Source organism: Ischnura elegans, chromosome 5, assembly GCF_921293095.1.
Source record: "Ischnura elegans chromosome 5, ioIscEleg1.1, whole genome shotgun sequence".
In the NCBI taxonomy this organism is placed as follows: Eukaryota; Metazoa; Arthropoda; class Insecta; order Odonata; family Coenagrionidae; genus Ischnura; species Ischnura elegans.
The window spans coordinates 133568162-133583461 of record NC_060250.1 but is presented as its reverse complement, the minus strand read 5'-3'; the positions used below and the strand labels follow the sequence as shown (position 1 = coordinate 133583461).

Below are 15300 nucleotides of genomic sequence, written 5' to 3'. Positions count from 1 at the left end.
CGTATGGATCTGTGGTAATTCTACAGACTCGAGACATCCACGGCATTACGAAGAACTAGGTAATCCTTTGTCCTGAAGTTGAATGCGCCAGGGACTACTTGGAGGAGGCCCCATTCAAACCCATTCAGGCCGATTTCTGCTGCCACTCCAACAGCTTTTTAATCGGTTGCCAAAAATAACCGCAGGGCGGCGATGAGTCCGTAGTGAGCGATTCACTTTTTACCAATAGTTACAGTGCTGTTCTTGCAATTGCGAGGGATGTCATTAAAAAGGTATGAATTTGATAGATCACATCATCCGGAATATTAGTGTTGGTGAGCAGCCCTCATTTTAGCTTGCATCTCCAAAGTGGCATTCGGATGACCGTCATCGGTCACCACTTTATAGTGAATCCATTTTTAATGCGAGGCGTGTGAGAGAGCACTTCAAGAGGCCTCGTGCATGCATTGGCTAAAAGTCTTATTTTTGGACCAAGCAATCCGATCACGCCATTCGAACCATATCCATTGGTGTCCTGGTGTGGGTTGATGGGTGCTATAAACTTCTGCTGTAACTATTATTAATATAAATAGATAGAGTTTTGAAGCTAGAAAGACATGCTATGCGTTTAAATAATGAATATACTAATTATAATAGTATGATAGGTGGCAATTTATCCTGGATATAAAGGAGGACATAGAGTTTTAAAAGCGGCGGGAAGGATAAAGAATAATACGAAATACTGCCAAATAGTTTTATGCCCAACCATTTGCAGCAAATGGTAATATCTAGAGGAAATGACATTCTAGGTCTCTCAGCGGAAAATGTTCCTGATATCGTCCTTTATATTTCAACTATAAATGGCATTAACGATCACACAGCTGCAAGAAATTTTAATTTATGAGATTTAAATTAAAATCCGATAAAAAGATAGCCAGGAGGAGAAGAGGGTATTTATACCGAAATGCAGATTTCGATAGTAAAAAGCAAGAAATTAGCAAAGTATTTCGAAAAGTTCAAAGGTTTCAGCAAACATTGAAAGTGCCTTTCCCTTCAAGGACGGGATGTGAATTGGCAGCCGCCTGAGCCGATAATAAGTCGCGGAATTTCTTGATTTGGTTGTTACTCCAATTTAAAGCAAATGCAGATTTATCACAATGATGTTTACTCTAATTTTTAGGAAAGAGTTAAAATTTAAAAATAAAGGTTAATATTTGTCCACCAGTACATTCACACTCTCTTTTGGCATATTGGAAGTGAACAAATCGCCGCGGCCGCCGGCCATCCATATTGAAGGAGGAGGTCATGTGAACAAATGTCTATAGAGTAGAAATTCTTCCTTTATTCCTACCCAATCTCACATGGATGCAGGGAATTTGTCGCAAGTAATCTCCTTTCAAACCAGAAACGTCTCCGATATTGACAAGAGGGAAAAGAATCGAAGAAGGCACGGTCATTGCACACGACCAACAGACCGCAATTATCCCTTGTTGACGTATGTGTTGCCGCTACTAGTTGTTTACTAAGTGATCCTCTGATGATCTCATGACGCTCATTTAGAACATAAATGTTCATTCATGCTACTTTTTATATATGCAGTGATCTAACGAATATAAGCTCCATGAAGTGCGTGGTCGTAAAGTATCAGAAATGATCATTTTAAAACTGATGAGAGAGAAGCTTATGGACGAAACAAAATATACATCCCCTCGTCAATGCTCTATTCGTTTTTTAGTGTCTATCGCGAATTTCTTTCTTGCTGAACATCAATAAATGGTATGAATGTACGTTTTAAAAATTTATATGGCATCATCGAACACCCAGAAAAACAGCATTGTTATCATACGACCATATCGTTTTCCATGTTTATACTAAGAAAGAAAGCTGATGGCAGTGAAGATGAAGTTGAAAGGAGAAAGAGAGAGTCGCCACTGTCTTTCAGGACAAGGATGGGACTTTCAGAGAGATCGGGGCCGGGGTTCTTACAGGCGGAAATCGAGAGGGCCCTCCGTGATATGATGAGGCTAGTGAAGCGGTGGGCGTGGCCAATATCCCGTGTGAACCTCTATAGGGAAGGTCTTTCGAACGAGTTTGCAGAATCTATGAGGAGGGATGCTAGCCGGAAGATTTTGACCCTCAACGATAGGAACTTAGAACACATCAAGGGTGTGTAATACGCTCTGTGGACTATGAGTTAGCGCGTGACAAATTGGATTACTTACTGTGCATTTGCAAGAAAATGGGCGCAGATTGGAGGAAAAGGCGACTCATTCGTAATGTGTATATGGGCCAAACTGCACAAGTAAGTGCAGCACATGGTGGTGTGTCATTGGTCGAGGTGTGAGGCTGCCGCTGTAGCCGTTCCTTTTTCATTTGTGAACGCTTAGGAGAGAGAGTAAGAGAGGAGCACTGTGGGCGGAATTCCCAATCTAAGCGGAAAAAATATTTTTTTCCTAAAATTTTGGCAAAATATAAACTCAACATTTTTGTTAATTTATAAGTGAAAAATATTATCCAATAATATTTTTTAGGCATAAATTCGCTTTAAACTCACTTTCAGCCATTCAATACCCTTTAACGGTAGTTAGAGACTAGGCCTAAACTTGCGGTTTGACTTGGCGACCTTGCATGTACTTCCGATAATGGTACTACTTTTTACTTGCCCAGGAATTGTGAATGTCTCCAAAAATATGTTTTTCAAATCGTGTAAAATAATGGCAATTATGTTTGCGGGAGTGAGGCGGTTCATGGCAGTACATGCGATAGCGTACGTGCGGCTAACAAAGTAAGTTACGTGATCACCAGCCTCCACGAATTCGATTCCGCACAAAGTTTGTTTATTTTGACTGAGGCAGAAGTAAAAAATAGATAAGAGATATTAATGTTTTATTGTATACGATCAGGTATTCAAATTATTCCCCAAAGAACAAATAAAAATAAATATTTAGAGGTAACAGAGCAAGGCTACAAAAATTCCAATAAAAAATAGCTATTTCATTAATTCACTCAAGATTAGCGAAGAATAGCAAAATAAGATTTTTAAACAAATGCTAAAAGTTTAATTAATATTAATATACGAGTCAAAATTTTGCTATGCATGCAATTTTCTCTGCGGCAGATCACAATAATGTTACCATATTACTAGTCACTGTCTGACGTTTCGATTTCACTGCTATCATCCGCCTCACTCTCTCTCGGTATAAATTCATATGGATCCCATTACTTCCTATGGATCCCAGAAATACCATTACTTTTCTTGGTACTTTGTTGGCGTTTGGATGAAATCCGAGGATATGAAGAGATTAGCAACATATTAAAGACATCCTCTATATTTCGGAACGAGAAATCTTCCTAGCATGCCTATTCCTAATTTTTTTTAAATCCTTGTTTCTTGCCTCCTGTGCCTCTTCTAAAGGCCTGTTTACGCGATACATTAACACGTACGAATTAATGTACGTTTGCGTGAATGATTTTGGTGGACCGGAACGGAACATGTACGAATGCATGAACCAAATTAGAACAGGTTCTATTTCCCGTTCATGCATTCGCACAAGTTGGGTGGTTACACGGTGAATTTTGGCGTCATTATCGCGTTCATACATTTAGCCATTAACCCGTACGTGTTAATATACCGTGTAAACTGGCCTTGACAACTGTCCAATAGGAAGAATGACTGATTCTATCATGGAAGCACCATGTAAAAGGACTTTGTGGACCCTTGCAGGCATGCAGTACCAGGGGTACAAATTTACGTACAGTTTTGCAGTATCTAAAGCATATATATTGAATTTATCCGAATCGATTTCAAAACCGTAGATATAGTTTTTAATATTACTCCAAACCGTTGCACTAAATTCAGTGATTTCAGACGAGAGTTGGGGATCTCGGAAGAAACGTCTAGCCGTATTTCCGTTCCGTTCGCGGTACCACTTCCTTCAGGATTAGGGTTATCCACAAGGATTCCAATTTCTTGGCGGAACCGTTCCTTAACTCGCCTTTAACTCCTTTTGAAAGAGGTCTTACCCTCTGCCGTTTTCACTTGGTACTTCTTGAATTCAAGTGTATTTGAAATATGCAGTAAACACCCGAAAAATCGAATCCATGCATGAAGCATTCAGAGTCCAAAGCGATAATTGGCTGGGTTCAATTTTTTAGCTCTACAATACTCAATATCGTTCATTTGTGTGGGCTTGGCCCCACACACGTAGCACTTTTGAGATGAACTACCAGTAACAGCACTACATACCTTTCCATCGTCATTACTAAATGCGGTATGTACCACTAAATGTTCTGCTCCATCTATTGCAATAATTGTTGGCTTAAGTAATCCTATTTCACTTTTCACACGTTCAATTTCTTGTTTTATGATTGTCTTCGTTTATTTATGGAAAATTACTTATAATGGCCGGCAGAATTTACTGAAAGACGGTTGTGGATTTTTCCACAGTATCGTTTTGTTCCCTCCTAGCCCCTGAATTTGGTATAATTCTAGATGTGGCTACGAGAGACATGACAAACACAGATGAATCATTCTGAGCACCCTCATAAATATCAAAGCGCTGTTTACATACGCTTTGACCACTGCTACCGTCACACCCCCATTTATATATTTTATGTATGCAGTTCTCTCTCAATATTGCACTCCCGGAGAACGTCCTTATGAACTAGCGCAATGCCTTCGATTGTGAGGTCCAAAAAGAGCTTGTAATTTGATTTCTGCACACCTTCCTGTTACTTTTAAAGTTTCCTTAGGAGGATAGCATTACAATTTCGACAATTTTAACACATCATAAGACGGGTAAATAATGCTTAATCTGTCCTTTTCTCCTGTCCTGGTTCTCGTGTACTGCGACTTTGTCAATCCAGTTTCAATGAGAAGCGCCAGCGCACAGTGGGCTGAAATCGAAAAAAGCTGGCCAAAAATCAAAATATCGACTTTTTCATTTCGAACCGGGAATAGTATATCATCATTTGTCCAGGGCATGTAAAACTAAAGTTAATTTTTTGTCAAAATTTTTTGTTTTATTTTTATAGCTCGCCAAAAATCAACAAAACTCTATGAAATCGTGAGTGCGCGATTTATACGAAAAAGTTCAACGTTTGTTTCCCATGCAATGAAATACAGTTAATAATTCAGAATTTTTAGGATATTTATTGATAGTACGACTCTTTTAGTTAATTAAGAGCGGACTTTTCTTTTAGTCAATTGTTTTTCATTAACTTTATAAATTGTTAAAAATATCATAGTTTTTCGTTAATTTTTTACCTATTGCTAGGATAAAAGTAGTTACCGCCGCTTGCCGCTCCTAAGATATTTACACCATGAGGTAGTCTGAAGTCTATCTTATTATTAATCGGAAAAGAAAAATCTTGCTCCAACTTGCTCCCCTCCGATTTATTCGTGGTAAAGCAAAATGATGTCGGGCGGTTGTCGCGCTCCATGACCCGCAATACACGGCGTAGACACTCGGGAACTTTGGATGACATGCGTCGTAGTCCGTTTGAGAGACTGTATTTTTCCTTAATTGTGAGTACGTCGTACTCAACTACTTGTTATTTGCGTTGTATATATGGTTTGTGCCCTCTTCTGACGATTATACCCCTGGGTCTTTCCGCGGGAACCACGTGCGGACGTCAATAAACCTAACGGTTCGCGCGCTCTCCAAGCCCTTTGTCTTCGGCGGCTATCCCTTTACGCACCGAGATTTGTTCTTTTGCTATGAACACGTGCAAGTTTTTCCATTCTACTAATTGGGTGTTCCCAAAATATGCCGTCTATGCGATTGGCGCGCTTCCTAGCCGAGTGCTCAGCATCAGTCTCCCTTCAGTATTCCTTGTTGAGGTGTGTGCCGAAAGACGTTCACAGTTTAGTTGCCCAGTTATTGATACAGCATTAGTGACTCACCAAGATGTACATAGTGTGATCTTGGCAAATAGAAGGGGAACGATCAAGCAGAAGAAATCGTTAGCATTGGAGTTTTTACACAAAAACCTTTTTTGGGAGGAGATGAGAAAATAAAAAATTTGCTTGCGGCATTCATTCAAAAAGTGTTTTTCATCAATACGTTCGAAAGTGGGTTGAGTGCACCAGAGTGAATATTAGATTTCTGAAGTTGAATCATATTTATGAATGAATCAATGAAAAAAATTGTTCAAAACACATTCCTGTCCAGAATGGGTCATAGTGTTGAATTACCAAAGGCAGCAAATAGTATTTTTACTCCAGGGAATTCACTTTGTCAACTTACTGGATTTTATTAATCATAAATCAGTTAGGATGTTATTGTTACGTGAGTTGGTAAATTATTAGTAATCGACAATCATAATAGGACGCCATCTACAATTCTCCTCCAGGAATTTCTGAAGACCTAATTACCCGCTTCTCGGTAATTTTGAGAGCTGTTTCGACTGGAATTCGAGGAAATGATAAAATTTTCTCAGCTTATTGCCTTATAACAGCTAAAAGCTATGTAAAACTCTGTCCTTGTTTTCATATGCCGCCAACTCTTCACAAAGTTTTACTGCATGGAGCGGAAATTGTGAAAAATGCCATACATCCCATTGGACAGCTTTCCGAAGAGGCGTTGGAAGCCCGACACAAGGATATAAGAGAATATCCTGACGAACACATCAGGGAAGTTTCTAAAATTGCCACAAACTATGACCTTTTCCATAGGCTTCTGCTTACGTTAGAGACTTTCATTTCTTGCTCTGTAGGGGTTCCCAGTAAAGTAAAAAAATTACCAGAGGAGAAAAATCTTCTGGTGAATAGCGAAAATATTTTAGAGTATGAGAAGTCTTCATCCTCTGACTCAGAATAGAATAAAATGTGGAACACCTTTATTTTGAGAAATTTGCTCTAAAAATATTTGCCAATGGTATTAATTTTTGTTATTACGATTCAATGACCGAAATTTCAGGTTAAAAAGGTTAATGTTGCTTAATCTGTCCTTCGCTCCTGTCCCGATTCTCGTGTACTGCGGCTTTGTCAATCCAGTTTCAATGAGAAGCGACAGCGCCTCCTCCCCAGTGTATGGTATTGAGGGTTGTGGGGGCGATTTGTAGGCTTTCTTTACTTTGTTAGCCCTACGGGGAGTAGTTTGGGTTACTTCTCTCACCATAGCTGCAGCGTCTCGTTTCCCAGATGAATGGATAGTATACTGGGCCGCGAACACGACTTCATCCTCTGTGTGTGGGTTAATCAACTGCTGCACTATCCGTTTTGCTCTATCCGTGCAGTAGTCGAACACTTTTATGGGTCTTCCCTTGGAGGTTGATGGCTCAGATTCGGCACTAAAGTTAATTCTGAGACGTTTATCTGTCATTTTCTTGGGCAGGAGCAATGGGTTTTGAAGCCACGTATTATATTTCGTAAGAAAATATTTATATTTCCTTCCACTTTTTTTTAAACGCCTGGAGTTATTGTTTAAAAATTTTCTCATAGCCACACTTATACAGTTCTTAGCATCAACTTCAATGTCACTCAAATCAAATTTCTTCATTAAATAATCAGGTAATGAGTCTTTTGTCTCGATGCTGTCGTGAAGTAGGCTACATAGTTCTCCGTGCGTCACGACAGCGCTCTCCATGTCGCCTGAAAAAAGCGCAAAAGCTGTATTTCCGCACTTTTCCGCACCGAATCCCTTCATGGCCTCATTTTTAAATACATTCTGTAGACCTTTTTACTTAAATCCAGACATCCCCAGAACATTTTTTTATAAGTCAAACCAAACAATAGGTATCTCAAAAAATCAAGTGTTTTTGCAATGTTTCTGTCAAAAAACAGTAAAAAATTTTAAATGGGAATAACATTATATATCATGAAAAACGGTAGAACATACCTTAAAAATAATAATCCAAGTTCTTCATGTATGCTTTGTGCACTGGTCACCTTACTGCAAGTTCTTCTCTTCACTGTCAAAACACAACTGAGCCTGGTCGGAAATACGTCTCAGTAGAAAGGGTGCCTCTAAATGGCGCTATTGTTCCGAGGGTAATGACCTCAAGGGTGAAAAAGGGTGCTCCCTCTATCCCAGGATAAGGCTAACAGGAAAAATTGTCCCAACTGTAAAGTCGGTTTTTGGACATTTTTCCGCCTAGATCCTGGGTTCCGCCCACTGTGCAGTGGGCAGAATGAAATCGAAGAATGCCGGACAAAAATTATTTTGTTCACTTTTACATTTGGAAATATGACCACAAAACTGAAGTGATTGTATTCTTTAGTAATTTTTTTGAAGCAGGAGACGTCTGTCAATTTAATGAATGAACTCAAAAAAATTTTCCCATTTCTTAAATTTGAGTGAAGGTTTTTGCTACTGTGTCACGCCATCCCTCGGCCTATGATCCGATGGGACCGCCTACCATAAGCTAATACCCGGCAGCTCTCAGCAGGCTCCGATCTCTTGAGTCGTAGGCTAACCTCATAGGAATTTCTTTTTACGGGCGCCAGGCAACCAAAGTTGCCTTCCTATGGACAGCACTGAAGGGAGGGCTTCACAGAATTGTCACACTGAACATGGCAATTAATTTATTGCACATTTGAACAAACATAAAGTTTCCTTTTAAACAAATACCAAAAAATTACAATGCAACATACATACAAGATACCATGAGAATATTGTCTTTTCTTCTGGTACCAAACTTGAAAATTTGAGACAGGAGAATGCTGGATCTCGGCTCATATCTACCAAAAGGCAGCCGAATCTCTGAGACAGGAGAATGCTGGATCTCGGCTCATATCTGCCAAAAGGCAGCCGAATCTCAGCTACGTATATCCAGGAAATCACCTGAGTGGTGTCCACAGCCCCAGAGTACTTGCCCTGGAGAGAACAAGAGATAGGATCGACCCATGTCTCAGCAACCGGCCAGAAACCAGTTAATTGCACCCAATGCTGTGCACTTGCAATAATGAGGCTGATCCACTTACCGAAGAGCGTCGGGAGATACAGCTTGATATCCTTCGGGCGGTTTCTCTAAACATAGGCTGGACACTCATCTGAGTCGACCAGTCTGTCTCCTGTCCACTGTCTCTCTACGTCTCCCTGTCCTCACACACGCATACGACTCGCTCGCCTCTCTCACCTAGACTCGCTTCCTGGCTGACGCATGGTTACCTGGGCTCTCCCGGCCAGCCCACCGACCTATCCAGGAGGGGAGGGAGGTTTGGTGGGAGGTGGGTGTGTAGGTACGGGAAGGATTATTTGGGAAGGGGAGGGGTGGTCGCCTGAACCATAAGGGTGCCTTCATAGCTCGGCGTTGCGTACTTGGGGGCGGAGCTAACTCATCGCAGCAGGTTGTGCCTTGTCTACACTACACACTTAACTTAAGTGACTTCACTTAAATATAATCTTAAATGTGGTGCGGTAGCTACACTTGAGATTTAAGTCGACTTCAGCACCGTGATTGTCTATATCGGGAAACAGTTATGTTGACAGATGAAGGTCTAGGAGAGCAATTAGTGATTCTTTGATCCAAAGCGACTGTTATTTGAAATAAACTTCCAAACTCCGTGAATTAACCATTTTGGATTCAGAAGGTTAAAAGGAAAGACCGATTTCAGTTCCTGAGGGAACGCTATATGGCGAGAGGTGATGGAGCCAGAGGAATTTAGAATTACTAAGCGTGACTTCGTGGAATGACATATTCATAACGTAAACAAAAACACTTATTGCTAGTCAAATTCCACTGCTTTATTAAAACCATTGATGTTCAATTTCAACCATTAATTCCTCCCACGTCCAATGAAATCGCCACATCTTATCTCCCTCGGCATCCCTAGGACTAACATTAAAGCCCTATGCAATAGTTTCAATAACAGTGTGTGGGAAGTTACTGAGTGCATTCGTTTACGTTATTTTCGATTATGACACCATGGAAAATAAACTGTTTTACCGGATCCTCTGCCGTCGTCTCATTGTCAGTCTTAAAATTCCTTAAAACGTTTCTAAGTTTTATAAATCGAGTTTCACCGTGAGCAACAGGCATAGCAATTAGTTTTCACGGAAATAAAACCAACAATAAGATGAGAAACACTACAAAATAAATTCGTCGAATTAATATCCCCAACACTAGAAATTAACTAACGAAATAGAACGCTCAATAACCACATCATACAATACAGCACAACTTAGAACATAATCAACGGGATGATGTGAGATGGGTATTATGTGCCATTTACAACACATGAAGAGCTTCAACCGTGCGGAAACAGTTGCCTACGTAATTTAAGTTGGGTTCTAAGATGACTTAAGTGGAGGTGTACTTAAATGAAGCTGGTGACACCTACACTACCAACTTAAATACAGAGCCAACTTAAGTAGTCACTTAAGTTACTAGTGTAGACCCGGCATTGGAGCCCTTCACAGATCTGCGTTGCGTAAACAAATGAAAGGCGAAATCCGTGGGCGTCCAAAATTTCGCGCCAGTGCTTACACAACGCTCTTCTGAAGTCTACGACGGTTTATCGGTGCTCGTGTGCTTGCTATTACTTTGCCTCTTTTGCCTTTTTCATTTTAGTTGGGTTGGGAGTAGGTTTATCTAGTTAATTAATTAAAAATTCGTTCAATTACAGGGTAGTTATTGCATTATTTTATAGAATTTAGTAACGTAGATATTTCGTTGTAATTGTTTGTACGTTAAGGTAGGAGTAAAGTTAATCTAGTTAATTAATTAAAAATTCGTTCAATTATAGGGTAGTTATTGCATTATTTTATATAATTTAGTAACGTAGATATTTCGTTTTAATTGTTTGTACGTTAAGGTAGGAGTAAGTGCATTATTTTATAGAATTTAGTAACTTAGAAATTCCGTTGTGGTTAGTTGTACGTTAAGGTAGGAGTAAGTTTATCTAGTTCATTAAGTTAAAATTGTGTTCAGTTGGTAGCTAGTAAGTGTATTATTTTATAGACCTTTTTCAATTAACTAGGGTATTTTGTTTTCATCAGCTGTAGAGTAAGGATAGGCTTAGTGTATTAACGATTGCAATAAATTTTACGGCGTAGAAATAAAGATTTTGATTAAATTTTAATTTAGGTGTAACTTATTTAACTGTTATCTCCCATTACATTTCTTAGCGATTAAATTAACGTAGTAATAAATATTTATAGTAGGTTCGTAATATTCTAGATTAGTGTCCACACTTGCCATACCTTAGTTATTACATTTATTCAAATTAGAGAAGTAGGTTATTGCATTTTTTATTGTAGTGAAATGGATTATGAATGGGAGATGTACCGTAGGCGCGTGGGAATTGTAGCGATGCTGATGGAGGGACGGGAAGGTAGGAGGGTGAGGCGATGGCAGGTGCACCCTGTGTGTCGGGAGCGGTCGCGCCAGGGAGACTATTGTAACCTCATTCGAGAGATGAGATTAGGTGACGAGGTGAAGTATCTCAACTTCCTGCGAATGCGACCGTGGATGTTCCAGCGGTTGCTGGAGAAGGTGGGGCCTTTGCTGCAGAAAGCAGTACTCAGGAGGGATTACCTTTCTCCTCCCCATCGCTTGGCTCTCACATTGAGGTAATCATAAATACTATAAATATAAAATAAACATAAATGCATACACCAATGCTCACCTAAAATACTATCATTTTGAAGGCATCTTCATTTGTAGCCTCACAACACATGTCATTCCTTTTTCCAGGTACCTTGCATCAGGGGACTCAATGACGTCCATTCACTACAGTTTCCGTGTAGGGCTGTCCACGGTGTCCAGCGTTATTAGGGAGACCTGTTCGGCTTTATGGGAAGTCTGCAGAGGGGATTTCTTAGCCCCAACAGAGGAGAATTGGAGGAGATTGGCCCATGACTTTGAGGAGAGGTGGAAGTTTCCCCACTGCATTGGGGCTATAGATGGGAAGCATGTCGTCATTCAAGTAAGTAATATGGACGTAGGAATGAGGAAAAACAATGCATCAATAAAAAATTCCTAATTTCTATTTCCATCCTACAGGCTTTCCAAAACTCAGGATCGGAGTATTACAACTACAAAGGCCAGCACAGCCTAGTGCTTCTGGGAGTTTGTGATGCCCAAAAAAAATTCACTATAGTGGACATAGGGGCACAAGGCCGCCACAGTGATGGAGGCATCTTTGCTAACTCCATTATGGGGCAGAATTTTCAGGCGGGACGAATGAATCTGCCGCCCCCAGATAAATTCCACCAGAATTATGAAGAATGCCCATATTTTATGGTGGGTGATGAGGCGTTTGGCTTGACCGAGTACTTGTTGAGGCCTTATCCGGGCAGAAATAGGGGACGATTGACTTACGAGCAGCAGGTTTTTAATTATCGGTAAGTATCTATTCACACACTCAAGTGCCTCAAATTGAATTAAAGAAATGGATGAGTGATGAACCTTGTCATTCCAGGCTGTCATTGGCGAGGAAAACTATAGAATGTACTTTCGGTATGCTGGCGCAAAGGTGGAGGATACTTAGGAAGCCAATAATAGCAGCGGAAGAGGCAGTGGAGGGAATTGTGAAGGCTGCAGTAGTACTGCATAATTTCCTAACGGATTTAGAAGAGGAAAGGGGCGAGAGAAACTATCTAGCTGTGGGCGATGAAGATGGGGAGGGAATGCCAGATGTGGCAAACGCAGGGATAGGGAATCATACCAGGAGGGCGGCAAGGGTTAGGGATATTATGAAAAGTTACTTTTGTAATGAAGGTGCAGTACCTTGGCAACCGCAATAAACTGCTTGGAAAGTTTACATTGAGTTTCTATGAATTCCTTTATTCCAGGTAAACTAACTATGAGATAGTACCTAGTGTATTCAATATAATCAAGTGAAAACAGTACGGTCATCTTACTTGTCGAAAACTACCCGGCCCACCCAATAATTGACCTGAGTCATGATACTAGTCTTCCTGCCAACAATGCTACTTTCTTACTACAGCCACGTTTTTATGCAAAAATTACACATGCGACAAGAGTAAAGAGAATTTTCAATACCTCAGAGGACATTTTTCATTACCAATTCAAATCCTCCTGCCTTCAATGAACTGATTTTCACTAACGTTGGATTCAAAAAGTAGGACTTTATTTTTTTTACTTCTGGAGGCACAACTCTCCTTGGAAACCCCTTTCATTGAAATACTGTGCTGCAAACATTATGAAAATGAAATTATTAGGGACCGCCAAGGAAACATTTGTACTGTTTCAACCCTACATTGAAGGATGAAAACTACCAAGTTTTACTCAAGTCAGTGTTGGTGGGTGTCATGCCTGTATGAATTGAAATGGAAAAAAAACCTTAATTTCAACCAGAATATTGCCAGTAATGCTTAAATGAAAGAGGTGTACGGAGGAAATTCAAAGTGGCCACATCAGTTGTGCAATCTGTGTCTCTCCAATGGATTAGTGCTCTTACTGTCGGCATAAGCTGAGACGAAATGATGAATAATTCACTCACAACATGCAACAAATTTTCAGTCCAACTTACCCTGTCCTTGTTTACTTGCCTATGGTGATAGTTATATTTTCACAACATTTTGGGCCAAGGGTATAAACTCAATAAACCAGACTTCAAAATAAAAATTTATTTCAGAATTTCTAAAATCTGAATTTGTAGGGCCACCAAGTCCTCCCTCTTCTTTTGCCGCAGCAGATCTGCCACTGCCATGCAGAAGTGGTGGATACCGTCATTTTCTTTGGGCTTTGTGTCCCTCAACTCCTGCAGAATCCTCTCAGTGAATTCTCCTCGTTGAGCTGAAATCCAAATGCCAATGATAAGTTATGTGGCTGTGCAAAGGAATGCAGGCAGAGAAATAAATGCAGTGTAATAATATATTGATGGCCTTTTTGAGGTAGATCTTAATGCATGTAGCTCCTAAGTAGGATGGCATTGATTCTAATTGAGCACGTTTGAGATCCATAAAGAAGTATGCATTTAAACTTGCGGAGTAATATCTTAAATAGGCATCAACATGATGCTGTGAAACTGCTACCACAAATGAATCAGTCATATTAAAGATGCAAAGAATTTGGAAGCATCAATGAGAAACTTTACCACTTAACACAATTCTAAGGAGCAAATTGTAGAAATAAAAGTAAAAAAAGAAGACCATGACGACAAGACTTACAAGACTTGGGGGATGGGGATGATAAAGGAACTGCTCCTGAGCCAACAGTTGGAGTTAAACGTGCTCCATTCCCCTCATCCAGGCTGCATGATGTCCTATAAGAACAGATATTAATTAAAGCACATCCTCTGTCATCTCAATAAAATGTACAGGTAATTATTCGTGAAGCTCACACGAAAAAAGCCATGGACAGACGGCACTTACTTTTTGTATTTTATACAACTGTTAAGGTATGTCAGAGAGTCGAAGTGCACCCACTTCTTCCTCTTCACTGCCCCTGATCCACTGGGTGGGTGCACATTCTTCTCCCTGACATACCTGTCCCTCAGGCTTTTGAATTTCGAGGGGAGCTCTGCCTCCGGGATTTTTCCTGCAATGATTGCTTATGTATAGAACTTTAACTTAAGCTGCCAGAGTAATAACAAGAGAAACACTTGGGAAAGTTTGTCAATGCATACCATCTAAGGCCAAGTATACCTCCCTCCACAACATTGCCTTCCTCTCAGGAGTCCTCTCTTTGAGAGGAAGGCGAATGTCGAATAGTGGTGGTCGCTGCTGCACCTCCATAATGAGGGCCTCAATGAGGCAGTCGTCCTCTGAAAAATGAATTGATACATAGTCATTTGTTGCAAACGTAAACGTAATGTGCAAGGAAATAGTTTCTCAGTGAAATAACTCACCAATAATCTCCCCACTGCTGCTTGTTGAGGGCCCTGCAAGTAATACAAGGAGGCTGTTTTCATTCATCACAGCAACCAACCTCACTGTATAATAACTAGAATTCTTACTTAAAGGCTTATGAAATACTTCTAGGTTGAACACAAAGGAACCATTACCTAAGAAAATAATACTCGCATTTTACATTATGTTTACGAGTGTTCTTACATTACTCACACTACATTATTTAAGAATACTGATACTCACATCACCATTTTGATATTGCATGTGAATCAAGGCTCTACATATCCACGGGTTTCACTTACAGTTAATACCAGCTAATGATAATGCAAGGAATGACACTGCTTATTCTCAACTGAAGCTGCTACAAACTACGTTACCCAACATTTGTATAAAAACTATATGCACTTGTAAATATAGTCACTCACCAGGTTCCACCAAATTGCCCTTGTGGCACACTTGGGCTGCTATTCTGGATAAGCGTTGCAAAAAATAGCATATGCTATTCTGCGGGTCATTATTGCAACGACCCCGTATTCAGAATGAAGCGTAGTAATAATTT

At 40.1% G+C, this 15300-nt stretch overlaps 2 protein-coding genes across 2 annotated transcripts; one reads left to right on the top strand and one right to left on the bottom strand.

The window, feature by feature from the left end:
* Positions 1-11561: 11561 nt before the first annotated feature.
* On the top strand, positions 11562-12752 carry LOC124159894 (protein ALP1-like). The gene is made up of 3 exons (XM_046535777.1): positions 11562-11851; positions 11929-12269; positions 12347-12752. Exons 1-3 carry the CDS (start codon positions 11642-11644, stop codon positions 12669-12671), a joined length of 876 nt encoding a protein of 291 aa, XP_046391733.1. The 5' UTR covers positions 11562-11641; the 3' UTR covers positions 12672-12752.
* A 764-nt stretch (positions 12753-13516) lies between these two features.
* On the bottom strand, positions 13517-14807 carry LOC124159788. The gene is made up of 5 exons (XM_046535706.1): positions 14741-14807; positions 14519-14656; positions 14265-14430; positions 14061-14155; positions 13517-13686 (listed from the first exon to the last, which is right to left on the bottom strand). Exons 1-5 carry the CDS (start codon positions 14805-14807, stop codon positions 13517-13519), a joined length of 636 nt encoding a protein of 211 aa, XP_046391662.1.
* Positions 14808-15300: the final 493 nt, after the last annotated feature.

What these genes read in the sequence shown, in the direction of transcription:
- LOC124159788 (XM_046535706.1), bottom strand. Translation starts at nt 14,807, where the DNA reads ATGAATGAAAACAGCCTCCTTGTATTACTTGCAGGGCCCTCAACAAGC. An exon ending in CAGCAGTGGGGAGATTATTG is followed by an intron (nt 14,657 to 14,740) that starts GTGAGTTATTTC and finishes TTCATTTTTCAG; the next exon opens with AGGACGACTGCCTCATTGAG. An exon ending in GGTATACTTGGCCTTAGATG is followed by an intron (nt 14,431 to 14,518) that starts GTATGCATTGAC and finishes CAATCATTGCAG; the next exon opens with GAAAAATCCCGGAGGCAGAG.
- LOC124159894 (XM_046535777.1), top strand. Translation starts at nt 11,642, where the DNA reads ATGACGTCCATTCACTACAGTTTCCGTGTAGGGCTGTCCACGGTGTCC. An exon ending in GGAAGCATGTCGTCATTCAA is followed by an intron (nt 11,852 to 11,928) that starts GTAAGTAATATG and finishes TCCATCCTACAG; the next exon opens with GCTTTCCAAAACTCAGGATC. An exon ending in CAGCAGGTTTTTAATTATCG is followed by an intron (nt 12,270 to 12,346) that starts GTAAGTATCTAT and finishes TTGTCATTCCAG; the next exon opens with GCTGTCATTGGCGAGGAAAA.